Raw genomic sequence first — 14,482 nt, forward strand, 5'->3', positions numbered from 1 at the left:
TTTCTTCGAGGAAGACTTCTCCTTCACTCTTTTTGATAGAGATCGAAGGTGGTCGATCTCCAATCCTTTTTTTTTGTTTTCTTGAAGGAAAGAATTTAGGATGGAGATCGTTGTTCAGAATACTATAAATATACTACGTATATTAACCTCGCGACATGATTCTACTAAACAGTTGAATTGTCCGAGGGTAGGCGCATATCATAGTTATTCTACGGATTGCGACTTAGACGAGAAGTATTCTAATTGAACTGCAACACCAACTCAGCTTCTGTATTTAGCGAATTTTGTTTCGTTTAAATATGCCTGCTTGAGAGTTCCCTTTTGCTCGATAATTTCATACCTATCCCTTCGTAAAAGGAGTAGCTGGCAACTCAGGCACATAGTGCGAGACGATGATCAAGGCTGCTGTTACTGGGAGTGTGATCTACGCAGTACCGGCTAGCTCGGTGTCATGCGCGGTTGGTTACGTCTCTCTCCTTCTTCGGGAATGGCTTAATAAAAACCGTCTCTCTGCCCTACAATCATGGATTTTAGCCTCGGGTTGAGGAAATTTCTAGTAATCTTGAATGATCATACCTGCCGTTTACTTAGAAAATTTCAACAAGATATCTCTTATACTTGTTAGGTGCGGGTTTACCACGGTAACATTCTGTACGAATCTACCGCGGCATAGCACTATCATAATGCTCTCCTGCTTATGTAAAGCGCAGCCTTATTTAGGGAAGGAAGCAGGCTGACTGAGGGAATGGATGAGTTTGCTGGGGACCATTTCCTCGCTCGGAGAAGCTTGTTTTCCTGAATAAACAGCAATTCAGACCTCTACAAATTTTCCTCACGAAGAAATTGGAATAACATCAAAGATCTTGTAATTCTAATTTTCTCTCAACGGCTTGAGGATCACCTCAGGTGATAGCGAGAGGGTGCCAGACATCCGAACAGAGAACAGATGTTCTGGCACATTGTCTGAAAGAATTGGAAGCCAAATTGGTCGGCTCTCCAGTTCCTCGAAGGGTGAGGTTGGATCGAGTGGCCCAAATCATCTCGGATAATTTCTCAGCTCTCTCATAGCTCGAGAAGAGAGAATTGGTTATGGGCTTGGGCACGGAACGTAACGATCCTCAAGAGGTTCGTTAAACTAGTGCACGTCCGTGGGGGTCTTCTCGATCGAAGGCAACAACTACTGACGTCTGAGTAATCCTCACTTAGAAGTATGTCGAAAGTGAGGAGAGACTGAGGGCGTCCTTTCGTTAAGTTTTCGTAATATTGAAGACGAAGGAGCTTCCTCATAAGTTGTTCGCCCTTATTCATGATCCTAGAGGATTAGCTTTAGTCACCACATGTTGGCCTCTAAGAGGTTGGAATTCACAGAGTCAGGTAATTCAGAGAATTGTCCCAAAGACCTTCCCGAGAGAATCGGTGTAATCTAACATCGTCACTTAGTGAAGTATCTAATATCTCTCCTCTGAGTCTGAAGGCGTTCAGACTATCGAGAAGCGATAAGATCTTCAAGATTATTAGCAGTCTCTTTGGCCAAGTACAAAGCAAGTGCTGCCTATTTTCAGTTTCAATCGGAGGGGGCCGTTTCTGGAGATAGTGAAGGGAAATGACTGTTTCCTCCACCTCGACCTCTGTGAATTTCGTTATGGTTCTATCTTTCCGTATGAAGTATGAGATAAGATAGAAGTCCTAACTATTGTAGAATGCATGCAAATGTTGTTGACGGCCTCTAGGCTCAGAGATCGGTTCTGTCAAACAACAAAAGCTTCACGATCTTGAGGTCTGTGGAGATCTTGAAATTCTCTGGATCAAAGGTTCCGGCATGGAACTTAGACGTAGTCTGAGTTTCTGATGCCAAAGCATTTCGAACCTATCCTTTCTGCAAACAACTTTAATACACGTGACCAGAAAGGCTAATATTCTAACCGCTCCTAGCCACGGCAAGGAGGGTTTAGTGATGGTTTTTAAGCCATCATCAGAGGTGTTGGCTTTAAAAGGAACATAATGCGGTCTGTCCTCTAAGCCTTCCGTTCTTGATAAGAACGAAAACCTGTCTAACCCTTGACCCGAAGGCTTGGAGACCAAGGGTATGGCACAAATTATTGGGCAAGGGCATTAGAGAGTCCTGTGCCCTGTAGGGTCTCTCAAGTTTTATCTTGATAAAACTATGAAAGTCAGGTCAAGACCAATCTGCGGTGTTCCGTAAAAAAAGACAAACTGGTTCATGTCCAAGAACACCCTGGCATTATAGCCAAGGAGTTCTTTTTAGAGGCCTCATTCATTATGTTGCATAAAGATTTGAGATTTTTTCTTAATATCAATGCTCAAGAGGTGAGGGCGCGGCCTCGGAAGCATTTCAACAGAGCATGACACCCAGTAACATCCTGAGTGTCACGCTTTAGCGAAGCAACTCGTTCGCTTCACACTCGACAATCTGCGGTGTTCCGTAAAAGACCAGACTGGTTCATGTCCAAGAACACCCTGGCATTATAGCCAAGGAGTTCTTTTAAGAGGTCTCATTCATTATGTTTGCATAAAGATTTGAGATTTTTTCTTAATATGAATGCTCAAGAGGTGAGGGCGCGGCCTCGGAAGCATTTCAACAGAGCATGACACTCAGTAACATCCTGAGTGCCACGCTTTAGCGAAGCAACTCTGTGTTTCGCTTCACACTCCCGACGGGATGTGAAGACGACATTTCAGATCCGTAAGTCGCTAGGACCATACATATCCGTAGATATATTATTGGGTGCAGGAAGCAACACGAATCCTATCCTATAGAAAAGGGATAGGTGTGCTTTTAACTTTGAAGGGTTGGTCGCTTGAGGCGCGTTCCTTTTCTTTAGCCTAGAAGTTATGGAACTAACTTTGATAGGTTAGGTCAGGTGGTGGTTTTAGCTTCGGTGCCCTCAGAAGTATGGTCATATGGTCTAGTCACATTGTGGTCACGCCCCCGTTGACAGATCATCTAGAGCGCACCAGCATTACAGGTCTCTACCTCGCTGGCAACTCTAGTAACGCAGAAGCAGACTTTGGTGACAGTAATCACGAAGTCGGCTATGCTAACAGGTCAGGAACCAAGATGTATATCATCTACTTAATTTAGTTTCCCTAAAATCCTATTCTGTCTCTTCCCACCATCCGAAGGTGGGATTCAGCTATATATATATCTGTCAGGTAAGTTTCATGAACAAAATGTTATTGTTATAATACAATTAAGTTTGTTCATACTTACCTGGCAGATATATATAATTAAAGTGCCCACCCACCTCCCCTCAGGAGACAGTGGCACTGATAAAATATGAATAGAAAATGGGAATAGTTCCTGATATCCGCCTCCCAGCGGCGGGAATGGGTACTACCACCTGGCCGCCCACTGCGTGTGCCGCGAATTTTTAAATTCTGTCGGACTTCAGAAAATACAGCTATATATATATCTGCCAGGTAAGTATGAACAAACTTAATTGTATTATAACAATAACATTTTTTCATTTTCATTAAAAGTGAATAATTATGGATCAAGAATTGGAGCTTTCGCTGCGGCCCCCGGTTGCCCGTAGAGTGTGTCCTGGGCTGGAGGGGCGGGACGTAAATGCGGCAGATTTCGCTCATTCTTTGATGTGGATCCACATGAATTGTGTACTCGGTGCCAAGGGCGTGAATGCTCTCGGGCCGAGCCATGTATTGTGTGTATTAATTGGTCTGAGACGCAGTGGGGCTTGTATGAGGGTAGGAAGAAGCGAAGGCCTGCCAAGGAGTCGTCGGAAAGCTCTCCAGCGACTCCTTTGGTGACGGATACCTCGTCATCCTTCCTACCCCCTGCTCAGCTCCCACGTTTGGCGCCTTCCCCTGCTGGGGGGGTTTTGGAGTCCTTCTCCTCACTCGATCCGTTGAGTGTGGAGGAGGGCGCTCGTTACCCAGATCTTCAACTGTATTCGGGGTCTTCCGTCCGCTCAGGGTGGGGTTCATCCCCCCCAAGCGAGAGGGTACCCCTCAGATTTACCCGACTGTTTCTTCCGCAGGTGCATCTTCCGTGGGAAACAACCTTGGGCAGGTGTGGGCGTCACTGGGACTGCAGGGCGTGCCCAGTATCCATGGGTTGGTTCAGCATCTGGCGGGGTCGGGGGCGGTCACCCATGGAGCGGTGACCACCACATCAACAACAATCTCTACCCCAGGGTACGCCGCCCCTCCTCACCTTGTGTATACCATGCATATGATGACTGTGACGCCAACAGCCGCCGTGCAAGGGCCGATCGCTGCCGTACTGAGGAGGGGTGTGCCGCCTCCACCTGGGTTCTTTGTGCTGCCGACCCCAGACTTCCACTGCCCGAAAAGCTCTCCCCTGGACCTGCCACCGGTACCCAGGATGTTGATGGCTGAAGCTAAGCCTCCTGGGTTACCTGACTTGCCTGCCGTACCTGCCGCTACCGCTGTTCCTGCTGCTGGCCCCGCTGCTCCTGCTGTTCCCGCTGTTCCCGCTCCTGCCCACGTCGTTCCTGTCCACGGTGCTGCTGCCCCAGACTCAGGTCCTTCCAGACAGGTGCAGCCGGGCCGTGTTGCTTCGGCAAATGCCCCGGCTCCGTCCTGGATGGAGGATCTGACGTCTGTCCTGCGTGAGCTGACGAAGAAGAAGAGGAAGGTGTCTTCGTCGTCTGCTGCCGCCTCTTCCCCTTCGACTTCTAAGGCTACCAAGCCGAAGAAGAAGAAGGCTGCCTCCTCCCCCCCTAAGAAGGCTCCTTCGGGAACTTCTAAGGGCCCGTCCCACTCCGGTGGGACGGGGGGTCCTTCTGCTGGTCCTCCTGCTCCTTCGGGAACAGGGCCCGTCTCTCCTTCCGCAAGGAAGAAGAAGACGGGGACCAGAGGGGTACCGGCTACCACCGGTACTTCCTCGCCTGGTGTTAGCGGCACTGCCGCTAAGCCAGGTACCAGCTCGGCCTCTCATTTGTGTACGGTCTCCCGCGGGAGACCGTGCAGCCAAAGTTTTGACGCCAGAGTTCACTCGGTGCCAGGACCGCGGCACGGAGCAGAAGGCTGGTGAGAGCCGCTCAGGTGACTCTCGCCAGGCCAGCGGTCGCTCTCGCAGCGACCAGCTGGTAACTCGGGTTGATGTGACGGTCTCTGACCGGCCACGGGTTGAGGCTGGGAAGAGGTCCCCCCTATCATTGGCGCCAGCCTCGGCTGGTACCAGCGGTTCGACGCGCCGTGAGGACGCGCACCGGTCTCACCGCGACAGTGATCTCTGCAGGTCCCCTGACCGCCGCTCCCACAGGGACCGGGCGGATAGGGGGACCAGCAGCAGCTCATCTGACGCATGGGACCGGGGTCGCCGTGCTCAGTCAACCCGCTCGCCACAGGTGAGCGGTGCGACCAGGCCTGCAGACCGATCCCCACTGCGGGTTGGTGATCGTTTGCAGCCCTCCAAGCACACTGGTTCTGCCAGTGAGCGAGGGGGGAGCGTCAGGTCTACCTCTCCTGTACCTTCAACTTCCTCGGGATACGCCGGGAAGAGCGAGGTACCCAGGAGTGATCATGAGGGGCACGCCCCTCACGATCCCGTCACGACGCCGTACGCACCAGGCACGGTCCTAGGATCAACCAGGACGTTTGCACAAGTGACAGGAGGAGACCGAGAGGGGTCTGATGCTGTTCCTCCTTCTGAAGGAAGAGGGTCTCAGGAGCTGCTCTTGCTGGAGGGACTGGACGGTCCTACTCCTCAAGACGCTGTTACTCCAGAGATCCAGAGGAACTTTGACGAGGTCATTGCGCTGATTCGTCAGCACAATAACCTTGGGGAAGGATCGCCGCTCCCACCATCCGAGCCCACGTCCCGGCTCGAGTCGTTTTGGGGCCCGAAGAGGGAACCCAAACTGACGGTGGGTATGCCAAGGTCAGAGCTGGCTGACTGTCCTGGACCAGGTGGAGTCTCTCGTTTCTGGACAGGAGGATTCGCTGAAGTCAGCTGCTTCCTCCTCCTCTACAGCGTGAACGGCGTTTTTATGTGCCATCAGAAGATCCGATGCCGCCCAAACAGGTTAACCCGGAACTAGCAAGGCTAACTCCGGGTGTGTCCCTGCAGCAGCTCCTGTCGGAGAACTAGCAGGAGGCACTTGCCCTGGAATCAACCGCTATGGCAGCATTCAGGCGGTCTCTTTGTTGGATCTGTGGTCCCTCACAGTATCTAAAGTCGGAGCCAACTCCGGGAGTTCTGCTCTTGAAGAAGACCCGGCTTTCAGGAGACTATGCCAGTCTGGAGGTAGAGCCATCTCCTACCTCGCCCATCAGACAGCAAACCTGTGGGCCAACCTGGTGCTTCGTCGTAGGGACGCAGTCCTTACACGAGTAACCAGAGGGGCTGGGCGCGAGGCGGCACTTGGACTTCGCAACGGACCCATTAGGAGTTCCTCCTCTCTCTTTCCTGGAGAGATGGTGGACACTGCAGTGGAGAGGCAGCACACTGATGACAGTGACCGCCTGGTTCACCAGGCAGTCTCGAAGGCTTCTGGGCAGCCTCGAGCTACTGCGGCTAAACCAAAGAGTTTAGCTAGCGCTTCCTCGGCTGCTAAGATGGTTGCCCCGTTTAAGCCCCGAGGAAAGACTCTTCCTTCTACTTCTGCCAGGGGAGGTCGACATCAGGCTCCCTCCCAGCCCTCCTTTCCCCGAGGAGGAGCAAGGAAGAAGTCGAAGAGAGGTTGGAAACGCTAGGGACGGTGTTCCTCCTCACCTGCTGCCGGAAGTGGGGGGTTGCCTAGCGAGCCATTGGGCAACTTGGCAGCGCTACGGTGCCGAGACCTGGATAGTAGACGTCCTTCGGGAGGGATATCTACTACCCTTCGAATCTCGGCCACCCCTCACCTCCAACCCGGTCCATCTTCAAACCTACGTCCAGGGTTCATCAAAGGACATCGCTCTTCGACAAGAGATACAGACCATGCTGAGCAAACGAGCTGTAGAGATCGTCAGAGATCGGTCACCGGGCTTCTACAGCCGCCTTTTCCTGGTGGAGAAGTCTTCGGGGTGCTGGCGCCTGCTGAGAGATCTCTCTCCCCTGAACCGATTCGTTCGCCAGTCTCGGTTCACGATGGAGACGGCACGTTCCGTGCTCGACTCCATCAGGGAGAACGATTTCATGCTTTCTGTGGACTTGAAGGACGCATATTTTCAGATACCTGTCTATCAATCCTCCAGGAAGTACCTCCGCTTCATCCTCGACGGGACGACGTACCAATTCAGGGCACTTTGCTTCGGTCTCTCAACCGCCCCACAGGTGTTCACGCGAGTGTTCACTCTGGTGTCTGCTTGGGCCCATTCACACTGGATACGTCTTTTGAGGTATCTTGACGATTGGCTAGTCATGGCGAGCTCCCGCTTGCAGTTGCTACGGGACAGGGATCGACTCCTGAGGTTCTGCCGCGATCTGGGGATGCGTGGTAAACTTCGAGAAGTCCGATCTCGAACCCAAGCAGAGGATGAGAATACCTGTATGCTGATCGACACGGTAGCAGGGCAAGTCTTCCCCGCAGACTTGCGGATCAGCAGATTCAGGGAGGCAGCTGACCGATTTCTGTCTCGACAGGAACAGTCAGCTCAACAATGGCAAGTCGTGATCGGCCACCTGTCGTCACTCGAGAAGTTAGTTCCTCACGGATGTCTTTACCTGCGGTCTCTCCAGTGGAGACTAAAGGAGAGTTGGTCTCAGGCTCAGGATCCACCGTATTTCCCTGTGTCCTTCACGGAGGAGGTAAGGCAGGACCTAGCCTGGTGGCTTGACGACAGGAACCTCTTTAGCGGAGTGCCCCTACGCACTCCCCCCCCCCCCCCCCCCCCCCCCCCCCCCCCCCCCCCCCCCCCCCCCCCCCCCCCCCCCCGATGTTGCTGTTTTCAGATGCATCAACCGAGGGATGGGGCGCACACCTGGAGGAGTTGCTGACTGCAGGTGTGTGGGACCATCACGACAAGCACCTTCACATCAATGTCCTGGAACTCAAGGCAGCGTTTTACGCCCTCCAAGAGTTTCAGGACCGCTTGATGGGACACTCAGTGGTGTTGATGTGCGACAACACCACAGAGTGGCATACATCAACAAAAAGGGGGGCCTAGTGTGTCTCCCGTTGCACCAGTTGACTGTGCAGGTGCACGAGTGGGCCATGGCTCACTCAATAGAGCTGTCAGCACGCTACATTCTGTATAGATATTTAATGTTATGCTGTATATTGATTACATTACGTACAGTTTATGAACATTTTGTACATTTGCTTTGCATTATTCTAAAGAAGAATTATATTTATATTTCCATGTACATTTCCCATTGCACATACTGTGAGACCACTATTTCATTATGCATCGTGGCAACATTGTAATTAGATGTGTCAACACTGCATTTATTTCCCGCCATATGCATAGTCAGTCTCTGTCCAGTGGTCATTGTAGTGACAAGCGCGGACCTGCTTCCCGCTACTGTCGTCTTGATGTCTGTTTATCTTCATTACAAGATTTTCAAAGAACCTATGGATTTTGATTTGTCACCCCTTCATTCCATTTCTTGCATGGATGTATGTGGCAGCATCCCACACATGGCGCAGTGAGTAACCGCACGTTATGGACTCCAAGAAGATGACCGCCATTGCCGCTTACTTCTCGTCTCGCACATTGGATTCCTTACAGTGACTCAAGATATCAACGACAATTTATTACAGTCTCCAAGAAGGATACAGTGTCTCCAAGAGTGATACAGTGTTTGTGCAGTGTAGGGTTAGAGTGACAGTGTGCTACAGTGTTGTGTTGCATTATATTAGAGTGTCCTTGCCAAGCTTTCTTCAGGACATTTGAACTCTAGCGCCTGTTTTCTCGGGAGCCCCCTCCATACATCCTCCCCTCGTCATGCATCGATGGTGACTGAGGCCCGAGGTGCTCCCCCAGAGGCACTCTCACCCCTCCCACCTTCCCTCTGGTCGCTAGCTCGCAACACACACTCACTCACCCCACCCGACTGCCGCTTATTTCACAAGCGCACTGACAAACATTGTAATTTTTAAATATCCAAAGTGCTTTCTTTCGCTTACATACAGCAACTTAGATATTTTTCTGGCATTCTACTGATCTCAAGCTCTCTTACGACACCGAACACGACATGGCTCAACAAGAGGAAAAGCTAATTGATTTAATGGATGAGACAGAGGAGCAGACAGCGGATCAGGCCGAGATTCAAACGCAGGGTCTGATGAGAGACGAGGTACCTGTGCACCTCCCCACTGCTGATGAAGATACCAGCACCACTCTCCCTCCTCCCCTGACTCCCATTAGGACAGGAGACCAGAATAATGATATACTTCATCTTATACACTTTCTGCAGACTTCCAGCATGCAAGAGCAAGACCGACGACGGCAAGAGGAGCAGAACTTCAGACTACAGATGGAGCAATCAAGACAGGAAGACAACCAGCGGTTCATGTCTCTTTTCTCCTTGCTATCAGGACAGATTGCGGCATCGCAACCCCAGCAACCTAACCCCATGATTGCACCTCCTTTTACACCTGTTCCCCCACCCCCTGGCTTCGCAGAGAATACACCTACAGTTTCTAGCAAGCCTACGGTCCATCCCCCACCTCTCCTGCAACAAGATGCAACGTACCAAGCGTTTCGCCAATGGAGACTCCGTTTCGAGGATTATGCAGCATTAGTTGGACTTGATAGGTTACATCAAACTTCCCAGCTGATTCACCTGAGAACTTGCATCTCCCTGGACGTCCAGCGCCTGCTTACGCATACACTGGGCATCCCCACCAACACATCACTTTCCCTTACAGAGGTGTTGGATACACTGCAAAAGCACTTTCGCAGCCTCAGAAATGAAGCCTTACGACGCAGGGAATTGTTGTCCTGCAAACAGGCTGTCGGAGAATCGTTTGCAGACTACTACGCACGCCTCAAGGATCTCGCTGATGAAGTGGACTTATGCACTGGCAACCCCACCTCCTGCACTGAACGGCAATTGCAGATGGTAATTTTGATGGGTGTGAGAGACGAAGAGTTAATACAACGCCTTATCCCCCTCCAACCCTCATCTACCCTCGCAGAGTTCGTGACATGCTGCCGCTCCTACGAATCTACACGTGCGACTGCATCAGCCATTGCATCTTCCCCTAGCCAGGTCAACGCAGTATCTACTTACAAGAACCAGCGTCTACAGAAGAGGACTTCTCATCGATCTCCTGACCAACGTTCTCACCAGTCTCCTAACAGTGACCCTTGTCAATATTGCTCTCGCAAGCATGATTCTGGACAATGCCCAGCCACGGGTGCATCGTGCAATAACTGCGGACGCACGGGTCATTGGCCCCATACTCAGAAATGCCCTGCTAAGGAAGCTCAGTGCAAGACCTGCCAGAAACAGGGACATTTTGAGAAGATGTGCAGGTCGACCAAGAAAAGTCAGACTGGGTTCACAGCTTCACCTCCTCATAATAAGTCAAATCCCAGCTGCCGTTTCGTGGGTGATAACTTGGGTAGCGAGTCCCCCACACCAGTCACTGTCTCTCTGTCATTTGGCGATATATCAGCACAACTCCAGCTAATCCCCGATACAGGAGCAGACATCACAGTGATTGGCACCATACATTTGGATGCGCTCCGCATACCTCGGACAAGGCTTGAACCTCCACCCATGACAGATGTCGTGACAGCAGATGGATCCCCCATGACACCGGCTGTAGGATGCTTCCAGGCAACACTTCGTCTTGGCAACAAGTCTTGCTCAGCAACCATACATGTTCATGAGGATATCCAGACTCCCCTCCTCTCCCGTGAACATTGCCGAGCTCTCGCCATAGTGTCACCGGAATTCCCGAAGCCCATCTTCAAGGTAACACATGTTAACAGATGCGCTCAGTTTCCTGCCTCTGCCATGACGTCACCCGCAGCTATTAAGGACTATTTTCTTCGGCACTTCAGCGACGTCCTCATATCCAAGAAGGATCTACAAACCCAGCCACTAAAGAAAATGGCAGGCCCTCCGATGAGGATTCACCTGAAACCTGGTGCTACACCATTCGCTGTGCATACACCCAGGCCCATTCCGTTTGCTCTCAGAGATCAAGTGAAAGAAGAACTTGACTCCTTGGTGCAACAAGGAATCATCAGACCAGCAGGCGACGAACCCTCTGAATGGTGCCATCCCATGGTCTTGGTACCCAAGGACAAAGGTGTGCGCATCACTGTGGATCATACCCACCTAAATTCTCAGGTAGCCCGCCCTACACACCCTTCACCTACGCCCCATGATGCCGTCCGCAACATCTCTCCTACTGCGAAGTACTTCACCACAGCGGATGCCCTGCATGGCTATTGGCAAATGGAGTTGGCAGAAGAGGACCGCCACCTGACTACATTTATAACTCCGTATGGAAGGTTCCAGCACTGTCGCGGCCCGATGGGATTTTCAGCAACAGGTGATGCATACTGCCTCCGTGAAGATATGGCACTACAAGGTGTTCCCAACTGTGTGAAGGTTGTAGATGACATCCTCCTTTCCGACGAGGATCTCCCTTCCCACCTACAACACGTGGCACCAAAATGCTGACCAGATGCCGTCAGTATGGCATCACCCTCAACAAGGAGAAATTTACTGTAGCCGCCCCTAAAGTTAACTTTTGCGGTTATGTCTTATCATCCAATGGTATTGCAGCAGACCCCGACAAGGTATCAGCTATACGCGACTTCCCGACACCATCCAACGTCACAGACGTCAGGTCGTTTATGGGTCTCGTCAATCAACTTGCCGACTTCACTCCAGACATCGCAGCAGCAGCACAGCCCCTACGTCCACTTATGAGCCCCAAACGCTCATTCGTCTGGACGCCCGACCATGAGCGAGCATTTAAGAAAGTCAAGACAGCTCTGACTTCACCACCTGTCCTAGCACCCTTCAATCCTGCCTCGCCTGTGGTTCTACAAAGATGCCTCACACCTATACAGTCTCGGCTAGGCCCTACTTCAAGATAATGGCCGAGGTCAGTTGCATCTCATCCAGTGTGGCTCTCCGTTTCCTTACGGATACAGAGACTCGCTCGCCACCATAGAGCTGGAGCTACTTGCAGTCACTTGGGCTATAGCTAAGAACCGCCTATACTTGTCTGGACTTCAACATTTCACCTTAATGACTGACCATCGCCCCTTGATGCCAATTCTCAATCACTACACTTTGGATGCTATTGAGAATCCACGCCTTCAACGCCTCAAGATGAAAGTGGCCCCCTACATCTTCACTGCAGTATGGCGCGCAGGGAAACAACTTTGCATACCAGACGCCCTGTCTCGCTCCCCAACCAGTGGCCCCACACCTGAAGATGAAGAGGAGTGCACTACTTCGACTGCACATGTCAGGCGTATCGTTGCCAGCACCGCCACTTCCACTGACGACCAGGCAACAGGACCCATCATCGAATTAGACAAGTCTCTACAAGAAATCCGCACGGCCGCATCTCAGGATCAAGATTACAGTCGTCTCGTTCACTACGTCTCCAACGGTTTTCCTACCAACCGCTATGATCTCCACGCTTCCGCCTCCCGTATTGGAAGCTGCGGGACAACCTTTACGCGGATGGAGGGTTAGTATTGTATGGACCCCGGATCGTCATCCCTGCAGCCCTCCGTAGACGCACCTTGGATCGACTCCACGACAGCCATCGAGGGATTGAAGCTACTCGACGTCGTGCAATGCAGACAGTATTCTGGCCAGGTATCAATGCAGATATCAAGAGTAAAGTAGAAAGCTGTGAGGCCTGCCAACAGCTTCTCCCTAGTCAGCAACAAGAACCTTACATGTGTGACGACCATCCATCCCGGCCCTTCGAAAGTGTGTCAGCTGACTTCTTCCACGTAGCAGGGAAATCCTTCCTTGTTATTGCTGATAGACTTTCAGGCTGGCCTGTGGTTGTTCCCTGTGGACGTGACACAACTGCAGCCAGAGTTACAAGAATGTTCTGTGTTTTCTTCCGCGAGGTTGGTGTTCCACTCCGCTTACGAACTGATGGAGGACCCCCATTTTCCAGCCATGACTTCAAGCAATTCGCCGACCGCTGGGGAGTTCATCACATCATCACTTCTCCACATTACCCGCAGGCTAATGGACACGCAGAAGCTGCAGTGAAAGGTGTTAAACACCTTATCATCAAGACTGCCCCATCCGGGAACATAGATTGTGAAGCCTTTGATAGAGGACTGCTGGAGCTTCGGAATACACCGAACCCTGCTGGACGCTCCCCTGCGCAGATCCTCTATGGCCATCCTCTCCGCACTTGTGTTCCAGCTCACCCAGATCATTCCACAGAGGAGTGGCAAACTAAGACTGAAGATTACGACCGTCGCACTGCTGCCCAAACCGACCAAGCCATGAGCCTTTACAATTCCCATGCCCGCCCTCTACCCAAGCTCACCATCGGCCAACGAGTTAGGATACAGGACGCAACGACGCTTCGATGGGACAAGGTTGGCATCGTGATGGGCCGCGGAATGTCAAGAAAGTATGAAATACGCCTTCCAAGTGGTCGTGTATGGTTTCGAAACCGAAGACATTTACGCCCGGTGGCTAACATGAGTGATGACACCTCTCCCCAAGTCCCTGTGTCCCCTGCTCTGGCCAGGAAAGAGAGCCATCATTCGAACCCTCCATGTCCCCTCGTCATTCACCTCGACTAGCTCCACAGGAATTAATGTTCCGCTCGAGACACTGCTACGAGCGTAAAGGGGGAGGGAGGTGTATAGATATTTAATGTTATGCTGTATATTGATTACATTACGTACAGTTTATGAACATTTTGTACATTTGCTTTGCATTATTCTAAAGAAGAATTATATTTATATTTCCATGTACATTTCCCATTGCACATACTGTGAGACCACTATTTCATTATGCATCGTGGCAACATTGTAATTAGATGTGTCAACACTGCATTTATTTCCCGCCATATGCATAGTCAGTCTCTGTCCAGTGGTCATTGTAGTGACAAGCGCGGACCTGCTTCCCGCTACTGTCGTCTTGATGTCTGTTTATCTTCATTACAAGATTTTAAAGAACCTATGGAATTGATTTGTCACCCCTTCATTCCATTTCTTGCATGGATGTATGTGGCAGCATCCCACACACATTCCAGGCAAGAAGAATGTAGTAGCAGACAAGCTCAGCCGTCGGGATCAGGTGATAGGAACCGAATGGTCTCTACACCCAGACGTGGCGGAAAGGCTCTTCAACCTGTGGGGGCGTCCAGTCGTAGACTTGTTCACCACCCGGCACAACAGAAAACTCCAGGTTTTCTTTTCAGCTGTGCCGGACCCATGGGCAGCTGCAGAGGACGCTCTTCAACACCCGTGGGACAACCTCTTTGCATACGCCTTTCCTCCCTTCTGTCTGATTCGCAAGGTGATCAGCCGGGTGCTGATTACCCCGAATCTCAGGATGATCCTCGTGGCTCCCAAATGGCCTCAAGCC

The 14,482-nt window shown here is 51.3% G+C and overlaps 1 protein-coding gene across 1 annotated transcript; it reads left to right on the forward strand.

The window, feature by feature from the left end:
- Positions 1–12,972: 12,972 nt before the first annotated feature.
- LOC135199098 (uncharacterized) lies at positions 12,973–13,692 on the forward strand. Its single transcript, XM_064227016.1, has one exon. It carries the CDS (start codon positions 12,973–12,975, stop codon positions 13,690–13,692), a length of 720 nt encoding a protein of 239 aa, XP_064083086.1.
- The last annotated feature ends 790 nt before the right edge of the window (positions 13,693–14,482 follow it).

This window comes from Macrobrachium nipponense, chromosome 25 (assembly GCF_015104395.2).
Source record: "Macrobrachium nipponense isolate FS-2020 chromosome 25, ASM1510439v2, whole genome shotgun sequence".
NCBI lineage: Eukaryota > Metazoa > Arthropoda > Malacostraca > Decapoda > Palaemonidae > Macrobrachium > Macrobrachium nipponense.

What these genes read in the sequence shown, in the direction of transcription:
- LOC135199098 (XM_064227016.1), top strand. Translation starts at nt 12,973, where the DNA reads ATGTTCTGTGTTTTCTTCCGCGAGGTTGGTGTTCCACTCCGCTTACGA.